Source organism: Mauremys mutica, chromosome 5 (assembly GCF_020497125.1).
Source record: "Mauremys mutica isolate MM-2020 ecotype Southern chromosome 5, ASM2049712v1, whole genome shotgun sequence".
Taxonomy (NCBI): Eukaryota; Metazoa; Chordata; order Testudines; family Geoemydidae; genus Mauremys; species Mauremys mutica.
Window position 1 is genome coordinate 17,784,630 of NC_059076.1, and position 13,451 is coordinate 17,798,080.

The 13,451-nt window shown below is 50.8% G+C and overlaps 2 protein-coding genes across 3 annotated transcripts in view; one reads left to right on the plus strand and one right to left on the minus strand.

The window, feature by feature from the left end:
- LOC123371293 (protein FAM47E-like) overlaps positions 1 to 7,570 on the minus strand; it is a 53,626-nt gene extending 46,056 nt beyond the window's left edge. The window contains exon 1 of the mRNA XM_045018718.1: positions 7,433 to 7,570. The gene's annotated coding sequence lies outside the window, so the exon portion shown is untranslated. The remainder of the gene's footprint in view (positions 1 to 7,432) is intronic.
- LOC123371294 (C-X-C motif chemokine 10-like) lies at positions 746 to 8,221 on the plus strand. Of its 2 annotated transcripts, none has more exons than XM_045018722.1 (5): positions 746 to 883; positions 4,801 to 4,902; positions 5,666 to 5,792; positions 6,547 to 6,636; positions 7,414 to 8,221. In XM_045018722.1, exons 2-5 carry the CDS (start codon positions 4,842 to 4,844, stop codon positions 7,436 to 7,438), a joined length of 303 nt encoding a protein of 100 aa, XP_044874657.1. In that variant the 5' UTR covers positions 746 to 883; positions 4,801 to 4,841; the 3' UTR covers positions 7,439 to 8,221. The 2 variants fall into 2 exon arrangements, with proteins under 2 accessions (XP_044874657.1, XP_044874658.1); XM_045018723.1 differs by having other exon boundaries at positions 841 to 883; positions 4,780 to 4,902.
- The last annotated feature ends 5,230 nt before the right edge of the window (positions 8,222 to 13,451 follow it).

A 13,451-nucleotide genomic window follows, 5' to 3' on the forward strand; every position in this document is an offset into this window, starting at 1 on the left:
GGATCTGTACAATAAAAACAGCACCCCAAGCCCAGTGCCCCAAACTCCGGCACCCCAGGCAGTCGTCTGGGTTGCCTGCCCTAAATCTGGGCCTGGAAACAATTTACCAAAGGCTGTGGTGGACTCTCCATCACTGTCAATTTTTAGACCAAGATGGGATGTTTCTCTGAAAGAGATACTCTAGCCCCAAAGGAATTATTCTGAGGAAGTTCTATGGCCTGCATGATAAAAGTCAGACTAGGGCCTGGTCTACACTTAAAGTTTAGGTCGGCATGGCTACATTGCTCAGAGGGGTGGATTTCTCACATACCTGAGTGATGTAGCTATGTTGACCTAACCCCCCGCGTAGGTGCAGCTAGGTGACAGAAGAATGCTTCTGTTGACCTAGCTACCGCCCGCTTGGAGAGGTGGAGCTCCTACAGTGAAGTCATCATGGTAGCCTGCATCTATACCAGGGGTCTCAAACACGTGGCCCGTGGGCCACATGCAGCCCATGGGGCTCTTGCGTGTGGCCCACCAAGCTCCCTGCACCCCCCCGCCCCTCTGCCTACCCGCAGGTTTGCCCCCTGTGGCGCTGCGAGCCCTGCGCCTCTGTCTGAAGCAGCTGGCAGCATGCCCCTTCGGGCCGGGGGGCCGAAGGGGAAGGAGGCAGAGGGAACAGGGAACCGTGGCCAATGGGAGCTTCATGGGAGGTACCTGGAGGAGCAGCAAGAGCAGCACAGGCACAGAACCCTGAGCCCCCTCCCGCTCCCCCAGGGGCTGCAGGGAAACGGTTCCAGCTGCTTCCCGGAACGGAGCAGCGCGGGGCCGGGGACCAAGGCAGGCATGCAGGGAGCCTGCTCTGGCCCCGGTGCATGCAGCTGCCACTCCGGAGCTGCTCTAGGTAAGCAGCGCCGGGCTGGAGCCCAAACCCTGCCTGCACCCCAACCCCTGCCCTGATCCCCCTGCCACATCCCACACCCCTCCTGCACCCCAACCCCTGCCCTGAGCCCCCTGCCACATCCCACACCCCTCCTGCACCCCAACTCCCTGCCCTGAGCCCCCTGCCACATCCCACACCCCTCCTGCACCCCAACTCCCTGCCCTGAGCCCCCTGCCACATCCCACACCCCTCCTGCACCCCAACTCCCTGCCCTGAGCCCCCTGCCACATCCCACACCCCTCCTGCACCCCAACTCCCTGCCCTGAGCCCCCTGCCACATCCCACACCCCTCCTGCACCCCAACTCCCTGCCCTGAGCGCCCTGCCGCATCCCACACCCCTCCTGCACCCCAAACCCTGCCCTGATCCCCCTGCCACATCCCACACCCCTCCTACACCCCAACTCCCTGCCCTGATCCCGCTGCCACATCCCACACCCCTCCTGCACCCCATCCCCTGCCCTGAGCCCCCTGCCACATCCCAACCCCTCCTGCACCCCAACTCCCTGCCCTGAGCCCCCTGCCACATCCCACACCCCTCCTGCACCCCAACCCCTGCCCTGAGCCCCCTGCCACATCCCACACCCCTCCTGGACCCCAGCTCCCTTCCCTGAGCCCCCTGCCGCATCCCACACCCCTCCTGCACCCCAACTCCCTGCCCTGAGTGCCCTGCCGCATCCCACACCCCTCCTGCACCCCAACCCCTGCTCTGATCCCCCTGCCACATCCCACACCCCTCCTGCACCCCAACTCCCTGCCCTGAGCCCCCTGCCACATCCCACACCCATCCTGCACCCCAACCCCTGCCCTGATCCCCCTGCCGCATCCCACACCCCTCCTGCACCCCAACTCCCTGCCCTGAGCGCCCTGCCTCATCCCACACCCCTCCTGCACCCCAACCCCTGCCCTGATCCCCCTGCCACATCCCACACCCCTCCTGCACCCCAACTCCCTGCCCTGATCCCCCTGCCACATCCCACACCCCTCCTGCACCCCAACCCCTGCCCTGATCCCCCTGCCACATCCCACACCCCTCCTGCACCCCAACCCCTGCCCTGAGCCCCCTGCCACATCCCACACCCCTCCTGCACCCCAACCCCTGCCCTGAGCCCCCTGCCACATCCCACACCCCTCCTGCACCCCAACCCCTGCCCTGAGCCCCCTGCCACATCCCACACCCCTCCTGCACCCCAACCCCTGCCCTGAGCCTCCTGCCACATCCCACACCCCTCCTGCACCCCAACCCCTGCCCTGAGCCCCCTGCCGCATCCCACACCCCTCCTGCACCCCAACCCCTGCCCTGAGCCCCCTGCCTCATCCCACACCCCTCCTGCACCCCAACCCCTGCCCTGAGCCCCCTGCCTCATCCCACACCCCTCCTGCACCCCAACCCCTGCCCTGAGCCCCCTGCCACATCCCACACCCCTCCTGCACCCCAACTCCCTGCCCTGAGCCCCCTGCCACATCCCACACCCCTCCTGCACCCCAACCCCTGCCCTGAGCCCCCTGCCACATCCCACACCCCTCCTGCACCCCAACCCCTGCCCTGATCCCCCTGCCACATCCCACACCCCTCCTGCACCCCAACTCCCTGCCCTGAGCCCCCTGCCACATCCCACACCCCTCCTGCACTACCTGCCCTGAGCCACCTGCCACATCCCACCCACCCACGCCTTGCCCTGAGCCCACTGCCGCACCCTGACATCACCTGCACCCCCTGGGGGCAGCGTTGGGGTGGGAACTTCGGGGAAGGTGTTGGATCGGGGCAGGGAAGGGGTGGAAAGAGGTGGGGCAGGGGCGGGGCCTAATGGACTGGGGGCAGGGCCAGAGGCAGCGAGGAGTGTGTGTCAGGGATGTGGCCCTCGGTTCAATGCACTAGTCCTCATGTGGCCCTTGTGGTCATTTGAGTTTGAGATCCCTGAGCTATACTATGGGGTTATTGTAGGATAGCTATAGCACCATAGCTATGCTACTATAGACCCATATCGGAGACATGGCCCAGATCATCACAATGATCCCTTTTGGCCTTGGAATCGATGACTCTTCTCACACAAGAAATACTCAGCCCTTCAACACGCAGAATATCGTTCGAGGCTAAAGGATTCTTCCATTTTAGTTCATTATTTTCTAGCACAATGTCTTTTTTTACGCCACAGTTGTTTTGTATTAATGGCAGGAAGCTCCACTTCCCTTTCAGTCTCCCAATTGTTTGTTATCTGTTTGGCGTGCCACTCTAATACGGATATTCTTAATTTAATTTAGTTAGAGTAGAAATCCCCAGATATGCTGTATCACATCAGTTGGTTTCCCACTGATGCAAATAAGACTTAGGTATGCGCTTAAAGTGTTTTCCTGATTAGGGGCCAGTGAAGGGGTCAACTGGTGCCTCCTGATAGCCAGGTGTGGTGTAGCAGCTCTCTCTTCACTGGGGGTGTGTGTGTGTGTGTGTGTGTGTGTGTATCCTGCTGGTGGCTGTTCCGCCTGTGTGGTAGTCTGCCTCTTCCAGTGATTGGCCCTCCAGCCAGGTCCTTCAAACGTAACACTTCTTTATGTCTTAGAGATCAGAACTATAACACACACGAATCCCAAAACAGAAGGAGACAAAGCAGGCTGCTCCTGAGTGCAGCGAGGAACAACTCACCCTATCTTACTACAGGCCTTTCTGACTGCAAACTCACTGCTGCTAGTGTTAGGCCCAGCTCACACATTTCTCTACAGAGCCCTCTAGCCTGGAAGCAGAACCCGGGGGACCACCCCCTCCCCAAAATTTAAAATTATAACCTACAATTTTAACACAGTTTTAATATACCACAATTTGGACCTCACTGAACCTGTGTCGTTCCTTCATATTTCATATGTTGTGAAAGAGCAGAAGGCACAACAATTGCTAAAGACCAGAATCCAGGGCCCGTACTCACACTACATGGCACCACACTCCTTGTGCAGTATCACTGAAAATATTGCCTTGTAAATTAAACTAAGTAGAGAGTATACAGTCTAGGTGGGGAAGTCACAAAAGCCAGTAGTCATGTGGAATTTTTTGTTTTTGCCGGCTGTTCCCTTTTCATTTAAGCACCTCTTTTCTCATCGGAACACTAAGTAGGTTTCACTTTCTGTGACTCTTAGGAAATGCTCAGCCCACACCTGGGATGTGTGCAGGGAGCTGTCTGGGTGATCTCACAAGAGACACTAACCCATGGCGATTTCTTAAAGTTAAATCCCCTCAAAATATTTCAGGAGTGGGACAGAAAAAACAGAGTCAGATTATCTCAACTCCAGTCCCTTAATCCTAAATGTGAGTTGACTCAGCTTTGGGGCTTTTAAATATTAAACAGAAACACTGCACTATTTTCCTATGAGTAAGTCCTTCACACTTGCACAGAATTTGTAGTGAAAACTTCAGACCATGTTTCTGAGAAAGATTCCTAGGAGATATGAGACAACAGGGCACCCTTAATGGAGGGACAGGAGCTGAGATAACTTGACTCCCTTCCCCCGACTCCTCACCCCACACAATGTTTATTTGTGGCTTTCACTTCAGGAATTTCCCCTGTGTTATGTTTGCCTAGGAGAGCAAAAAGGCAGCTCCGCTCCCTGCACACATAGAGGCGTGCGTGGATCACTTCCTAACACTCACTGAAAGTGAAACCTAGTTTGAGTCCTTATGAGAAATCAGGAATTTCAATTAAAAGGGAACAGCTGGCAAAGCAAAGCCATTCTGTCACCTGCTGGGACTTTCCCATACAGCTTGAATAATCTCTGGTTATTTTAGCTGTCTTGGCAATAATCAAGACCAATCAGCATCAAGGAGGGAAAAGGCTTAGTGTATAAATGTACACTGGGAAACACTTTCTCTTAGGCACTTCTCAATCTCTCCCAGACATCCAAGAATAATACAGAAGAACCTTCACTCTCATCACCATGAAGGGAACCTGGGCTGTCGTCCTTTGTTCACTGCTCCTGATTGCAGCTGAAATTCAAGGTAAGAGGCAGCAATATCACAAAAGACGTGTAATGCAGTGAGAAAGCCAGAGGTGTGAGTCACTGAGAAGCTGTGTAGAATAAATGCTTGGAAATTACTTTTGTTGGAAAAAAGTGATCTCAGTTCAGGGTTTGTGTTCTACTGCAGCGCGCAAACATCTGTCCTCTCTGCTTGTGTCCAGAAAGTGTGTGTTGTCCACACAGGACACGGACTGACCAACTTGTATTTAGCAGGGAAATGAATATGAGAGTTTTCGGCAGGCTTGGATTTGTTCCCTAGTTTGTAAGGGTGTGAAATCAGCCTCAGTCTATCATATTCTGTCTTGTTTTAATCACTGGAGGAAGACAGTTTGGGTCTGACCGAAACCACATTCAAGTCAGTGGGAACTTTCCCACGGATTTCAATGGAAGTTGGATCAGACCCTTTGTGAGCAACAATGATTTTAGTTCCAACTGCTCATTCACTCCCATCACTTTTACACCAGGGTGACTCCTGTTTTCCACTGACTCGTGTGAGAGCAGAATCAGGCCCTCTGACTTCAAAACTAATGAGATCAAGGCAAAAGAGTGTAGCACATTTTATGACATTGTCCTAATGTAAATATGCACATGGTAACATTGCAGGACAAATTACTCTGCAGCCTTGAGGCTGAAATGGAGTGTTATCAACCTCTCCTCTTCCAACTTAAATATATTTTACTGAAGACATCTCAGGTATCTAATATCGTTCTAATCTCTCTCTCTCCTGGGCCCATTTCTTTTAGGTCAGCTGACTTCTGGACAAGGACGTTGCAGCTGCACAGGGAAAGGGTCTGATTCCATTCAGCGAAAAGCCTTAGGAAAAATAGAAGTGATTCCCAAGAGCTCTTCCTGTGACCATGTTGAGATCATGTGAGTAATGACTTAACCACTCAGCTATCATCACTCATAGGGGGTTCTTGTTGCAATGGCAGGAAATATGGGGATTTCCCCCCCTTTAACGTAACCCCAGGTTCTGATGTCCATCTCCGTATGACAAGCAAAGCGAAGTGCAATGAGGCTAGAGCCTAAGGCCCAGATCATCAGCTGGTGTGATCAACACAGCTTCATAGACTCCCATGGAAATACACCAACTGAGCACTAGCCTGGAGGGTGGGATTCTCCAGGGCTCGCTGCCTTGTTTAGTCATTGACCCCAGATCTGAGGAGGAGCATTTTCTGCACTCCCTTGGCACAAGGGTCAATGACTACACAGGTTGTAGGGAATCAGGCCCTGAGGCTAGATGAGAACCTAGATCCCACTTGCTGGGTGCATAGAAATACATCAGGTAGATCTTTCTAACGTTTTAGGTGATTTGAGGTCTTTTGATTGTACACTCGCTCCCTGCTCATGGCGACAATGTAGCGTATCACTCAGCTCACCGAGGGCCAGACTCCTGCTATTCAGACCCTGATCCCAGATAACAAAGACAATGGTGACCTTTCAATTGTAGGGAAATATATCCTGTTTTTGGGGTGACCAGATAGCAAGTGTGAAATATCAGGATGGGGTGGGAGGTGGGAGGGTAATAGGTGCCTCTGTAAGAAAAAGCTCCAAAAATTGGGACTGTCCCTATAAAATCGGGACATCTGATCACCCTATAACTGTTTTGCCTTGTCCATTTCAGTGCGACAATGAAGCCCACTGGAGAGCAAAGATGTTTGAACCCTAATTCCAAATGGGTTCAGAAGTTGGTGACAGCCCTCATCAAGAAAAGGTAGGTTTCCCATCCGTCTGCAGGGAAAAACTCTCATGCGCTTAAGAGCTCACTTTATTCTTATACATCGGTGAGATCCAACTTTGGGCTCAATTGATGGTCTCGGCAGTCTCACAGCCTGTGCCTGAACCACTGCTCACAGCATCCTCAGAAACCTGCATTGCAACCCCAGAAAATGGCAGATTTCTTGGAACACACTATAAGCTATCTGGGGTATACAGAACCCCCCTTGCAGCAATAGCCCCTGCTTCAAGCAGAAGAGCAGGTCAAATGCACTGCATTGTTTCAAAGGCAAAAACAAGTTCGTTTTAAGAGCCTGTGTGTCTCAGACTCAGTACTACACTGGCTTGTGCTGAATTTTCGGGCTCTTCACTCATGGGTGGACTTCAAGAGCTGGGAAGAATGGCCATCCATGATGCCTATTGAGAAATCACATAATCCTTTAGGACCAGATTGTGCCACAGTTACCCTCACCGAGTAACACCTTACTCCACAAGTAATCCGATAGAAAGCAAAGGGGCTATTCACAGAGTAAAGTGCCAATCAGCTTAACAGTGGCAGAATCTGGTCCTTTAAATTTAACCTACTGTTCTACCAAGTACTCGATGGTCCTGATACTGATGTGACTTAAATGGGTGTAAATTCGAGTCAGTCCAGTGGAGTGGCACAGTGTAAAGCTAGTGTGAGAGGAAAATCAAGCCCTTCTGTATGTGAAATCCAGAAAAAAACAAACATTCTAATGAAAGGATAAAGTTCCCACTGTGTTTATTTTGACAGGTCTTCACAAAGTACTCACCTGTAAAGGAGAAGAGCTAAGGATCACTTCAGCAGCGCTTCAGGCCCCCTCTCCAGCGAGCAATGAACTTGTCTGTTTCCTCCACCTGGCTCTACAGCTTTTAAAATACAAATGCTGCAGCTGAGGCAAGTTGTTCCCAACACAAAGTCGTTGTATCCATTAAGATGACATCTGGGTTGTGACATCATCTCAGCACTGTGATGGAACATCAGCATGTCACGGCAGGACATGTAGTGAGGCCTCTGTAACCTCAGTAATCCTACTGGCAAACTAGTGACAGTAAAGGCCCAGTTTGTCTTTGGGGTCTCCTGGTGGCTATAAGTGGTAATAGATTGATTCTGCTTATCTAATTAGCAAATATTTCTTTGAGCCACATGGATGGGTAATTATATTATTATAATCATAACTCAGAGATAAAAATATTCTCAGGTAACACATAATAAGAATTCCAAGTTATTTTTTTCTAGCAGGTTTGAAATTAATGTAATTCTTAGATATACATGTTCCATGTTAATTTATATAATATCACATATGATTGTTGTTCTAGGGTATGTGAAACATTTGCCTGTAGGCTTTATAAATAAAATTGAAGATTATAATCTAAAGCGAACCACACTCTGTGTTTAACTGATGTATAAACGTTTATTACATAGATTAAATGCATCTGATCATTATGAAATGTAATATAACAAATGACTGTAATATAATATTCACAAACATTCCTTGTGTTAGACTTCTCCTTTTAAAGATAAACCAATTAAGGTGAATAAAAGACACTAAAAACTGTAACAGCTGCCTTGGAGTTTGTACTATGTAATCATTCATCAGCTGAAATTTCATTCAGAGTGCTAGGTAGATTTACAGTTGAGTAACTCCATCTGAGAATAAATGCTAATATCCTACCATATTAATCTGATAAAAATACACGTATAGAAAGCTCAATGCTTGTGTACATTCCTTCACACTACAGTGAACCAATATGCAACCAAGAGCACTTTCTCAAGTCCTCCTACTACACCTCTAACACCAGAACTGCACCCCATCCACACTCATCTACTTACCTTTCCGTGTCGCCCCAAAGAAAACCCTGGAAGAATAGCTAAGCATTGCAGCTTCTCCTGAAGGTCAAGTCAACACATTTGGTCTTTGGCAAAGCGGGGCGGGAAAGCTAGTGCCACACTGGAGGGCACCTCCCTGAAGAGGCTCTGGGCCTGATTCCCGTTTACACGGCGGCTCTTTGCCTTGGTGTGGCAGCACGAAGGGGCTGAGACGTGTGTCCCTGGTCTGTGACAGAAAGGAGCTGGTCCCAGACAAGCAGCACAGGGGCCCAGACCCTCCAGAGTACGTAGGTACCTAATTCCTACTGATTCCAGCGGGAACTAAGTGTCCAACACCTTAGGTGAACTGGTGCTGCCAGTCCCAGCTGGAATCCCCCCTCCGCTGGCCAGGGACAGCTCTTTCCCTTTAATACAACGAATTCCTATTAACCGGGAACACTGTAATGAAGCATTCTGCACCTATCACTGTGCCTGCCCCAGCGAGCCCCATCTCTAGTGCTGGCCTTGCTGCCCAGCACCCTCAGCAGCACACAGATACTTCCTGAAGCTTTGAAGGGGACGACACATGCCTGCAGGGCAGCAGAGAGCAAAACACTGAGCAGAGCAATCAGGGCAGGCTTGTGGGATACTGGCGGAAGCCAGTTCTGTCGACCAAACAATCAGCAGTGTCTACACTGGCTCTTTGTCGACAATAAAGGGAGGGGAAAAGACAAAAGTCTCTTGTAGGTTTGGAAGTTTTTTCTCGCCAAAACTGGGCATTTCTCCCGGCAAAAGTCCCATTGCAGTGTGTACGCTCTTCAGGGCCGGCCCACAACATTTTGGCACCTGAGGCGGGGAGCTCAAATGACACCCCCATGACCCCTCGCTTGGGCCAAAACTTTGAAAGATCTCAATTCTGCCTTCTTCCTGTTCTACTCCTCTCATGGTACTGCTCTGCTACCTACCCAATAAAGGAGAACTAACAACTTAAAATGCCTTGTTCAAAAATTTTAAGTAACACTTAACTTTCAAATGCCTGAACAGCAAATGTAACTTGTCTTGTCTGCATAGTAAACACTGGCATTTGTATCTGTTTGAATAATCAAAGTGGTGCTTTCCGGGCCTTCTTTGTTGCAAAGATTTGAACTGCTGCCTGCTGAAGGTCCACAGTCTGGGCCAGCTCATGCTCTATTGAGATGGTTGCAAGGCCGACCAGCCTCTCTTGTGTCATTGTGAAGCACAAATGTGTTTTTATTAACTTCAGCTTGGAGAAGCTGCGTTCTCCACTGGCAACTGTTACCGGAAGCGTTAGAAGTATGTGCAGAACAACAAAAGCATTTGGGAAGAGGGTGGTCATCTTATCTGTGCACATCTATTCCAGAACAGCCTTTGGAGTTGAGCCTGCTGAAATGTATCTTGAAAGGGCTTTCAGTTCATCACCTAAATCACTCGCATCAATACCGCGCATGTCATCATGTGCCAGCACTGTCTCTAGTGCCCTGCATTGCTGGTGTAGGTCTTCTTCAGGTAGAGTGAGGAGTTTTGGAACATCATACAACATCCCAAATACACTGCTGTGTTCCTTGAGCTGCATGAAACGTTCTTCAACTGACTGTATTGCACAATCTAGCACCTGGTTAAAGAATTCAACTTTGAATTGTTGTTTGGGGTCTCTTATGGGATTATCCCGTGCTTCGTAATCAAAATTTCTTCTTTGGTGACTCTTGTATTCTCGAATGGGTGGGAAAATAGATTCAGTGTGAAGTTCTTCTGCCAACTTGTGTGCACTCTTCAGAACGTTTTGAAATCCCTCATCTGACCGGTAAGACTGTAGGTGTGACCAGGGCCGGCTCCAGACCCCAGCACGCCAAGCGCGTGCTTGGGGCGACATGCCGCAGGAGGTGCTCCGCCGGTCGCCGGGAGGGCAGCAAGCAGCTCTGGTGGACCTCCCGCAGGCGTGCCTGCGGATGCTCCACCGGAGCCGCGGGACCAGCGGACCCTCTGCAGGCACGTCTGCAGGAGGTCCACCGGAGCTGCGGGACCGGCGACCGCCAGAGCGCCCCCCCCCGCAGCGTGCCGCCATGCTTGGGGCGGCGAAATTGCTAGAACTGCCCCAGGGTGTGACTTTGCTTTGTCTAGTTGTTCCATTGCTCCAGATATAACAAGGTCAACACCTTGGAGTCTCTTGCTTACAACATGTATTTCAAACAGTATGTCATGCCACAACACTAAGCCACACAGAAATTTGAAGGTATGTATGTTTCTGGTGATTCCATTTCCCTCTGCCACTGTTCTCCCATGAACAGTTTCTGTCATAGCATTATCCTCCATAATGGCAACTATGGTATCATCTATCTTCCCAATTTGCTGTTTGATAGGCTTTATCTCCTCCACTCGACTTTCCCATTGTGTGGCACTCAGTGGTCAGTGTCAGAGAGGATGTTCCCAGATGTTGCTTCAAAATTTGCCATCGATGAGTTGATACGGAGAAAAATACATAGATGCTTTGAATTACATTAAAAAATTCAGCAGCCTCACTAGAAGCTGATGCTGCATCACTGACCACCAAGTTCAATGAATGAGAACTGCATGGGACAAAAAAACCTCGAGGGTTTAACTCTCGGATCTGTGTCTGCACTCCTCTGTTCTTTCCTCTCATGTTGGCACCATTATCGTAGCCCTGATCTCTCATGTTAGCTATCGCAATTCCTGTATCTTCCAGCTTTTTAAGAAGTACATTTGTCATACCAGCTCCTGTAGTATCATCAATGTCAATACATTCTAGAAAATGCTCTCTGACAGTCACCATTGCAGGGACATTTTCACTAGGTTCTGTTCTTGTTACAGTGCTAATAAGTGATGGTCACATAAACACCACCCTATATGGGACATCTACTGACCGCTATACTTACCTACATGCCTCCAGCTTTCATCCAGATCACATCACACAATCCATTGTCTACAGCCAAGCTCTAAGATACAACCACATTTGCTCCGATCCCTCAGACAGAGACAAACACCTACAGGATCTCTATCAAGTGTTCTTAAAACTACAGTACCCCCCCCGGTGAAGTGAAGAAACAGATTGACAGAGCCAGAAGGGTACCCAGAAGTCACCTACTACAAGACAGGACCAACAAAGAAAGTAACAGAACACCACTAGCCGTCACCTACAGCCAGTGATGAGCTGCCAAAATCTTAACAACTGGTTCCCTACCGGGTCTTCGGTGGCACTTCGGCAGCGGCTCCTTCAGTGCTGCTGAAGACCCGGAGCGAGTGAAGGACCCGCCGCCAAAGTGCCGCCAAAGACTCGGAGTGCCGCCCGGTGAGTACAGGCCCCACATGTTTTATTACGTGTTTTTTTTTAGTAATCCCTGCCGGGGCTCCATTGAAACTGTTCGAATCGGGCCCCGCACTTCCTAAAACCGGCCCTGCACATCGGGGTTGCAAAATTGTATTGGGGGCCGGGTAGGGAAGGCTGTGCCTCCCAAAACAGCCTGACCCCCACATCTGACCCCCACCCATGTCCTGCCCCCGACTGCTCCTCTCAGAACCCGCAAGGGCCGCAAGCAACCCATTACCCCTCCCCGCTCCTTGTCCCCTGCCCACCCCCTCCCGAGACCCCCCACCCTAACTGCCCCAGAACCCCTCCCCACCCCCTACCCAATTCACCCCGCTCCCTGTCCCCTGACTCCCCTGATCCCATCCACCACCACCCCGACAGACCCCCAGAACTCATGCCTACCCGAACCCGCTTCGTTCCCCATCCCCTGACCTCCCCCACCAGAACCTCCGCCCCCTCCAACTGCTCCCTGCCCGGCCCCTGCCTTATCCAACCCCTCCTCCCAGGCCCGGCCTAGCCCCCTTACCACGCTGCTCAGGGCAGTGTGTAAGGATGCCGCGTGGCCCGCTGGAGCTCGCAGCCCCCACCTTATCTTGCTCCTCCAAGCGGCAGGAGCTGCAGAGCTGCCCAGAGCACTGGTGCCGGCGGCTCGGCATGCGGTGGCTCTGCGAGGAGAGGGGAAGCCAAGGAGGGGCTGGGGGAGCCTCCTCAGCTGGGAGCTCAGGCCAGGGACAGAATGGGCACGCGGACCGCAGTTGATTGCCCACCCACCTGCCCCTTTAACAGCCGGTTCTACACCGGCTTCTAAATTTAACCACCAGTTCTTGCGAACCGGTGGGAACTGGCTCCAGCTCACCACTGCCTACAGCCCCCAACTAAAACCTCTCCAGCGCATCAACAAGGATCTACAACCTATCCTGAAGGACGATCCCTCACTCTCACAGACCTTGGAGACAGGCCAGACCTCGCTTACAGACAGCTCCCCAACCTGAAGCAAATACTCACCAGCAACCACACAACAAAAACATTCACCCAGGAACCAAACCCTGCAACAAACCCCGGTGCCAACTCTGTACATATATCTATTCAAGGGTCACCATCACAGGACCTAACCACATCAGCCACACCATCCGGGGATCATTCACCTGCACATCTACCAATGTGATATATGACATCATGTGCCAGCAATGCCCCTCTGCCATGTACATTGGCCAAACCAGACAGTCTCTAGACAAAAGAATAAATGGACACAAATCTGACATCAGGAATCATAACATTCAAAAACCAGTAGGAGAGCACTTCAATCTCCCTGGTCACTCAATAACACACTTAAAAGTGGCAATTCTTCAACAAAAAAAAGTCAAAAACAGACTCCAACGTGAAACTGCAGAACTGGAATTAATTTGCAAACTGGACACCATCAGATTAGGCCTGAATAAAGACTTGGAGTGGTTGGGTCATTACAAAACATAAACCTAATTTCCCCAATACTAATTTCCCCCTACTTTTACTCACACATTCTTGTCAACTGTCTGAAATGGCCACTCTCATTACCACTTCAAAAGTTATATTTCTTCCCTTGGTATTCTGCTGTTAAGTGAATTATCTCGTTAGACTGACCTCACACTTGGTAAGGCAA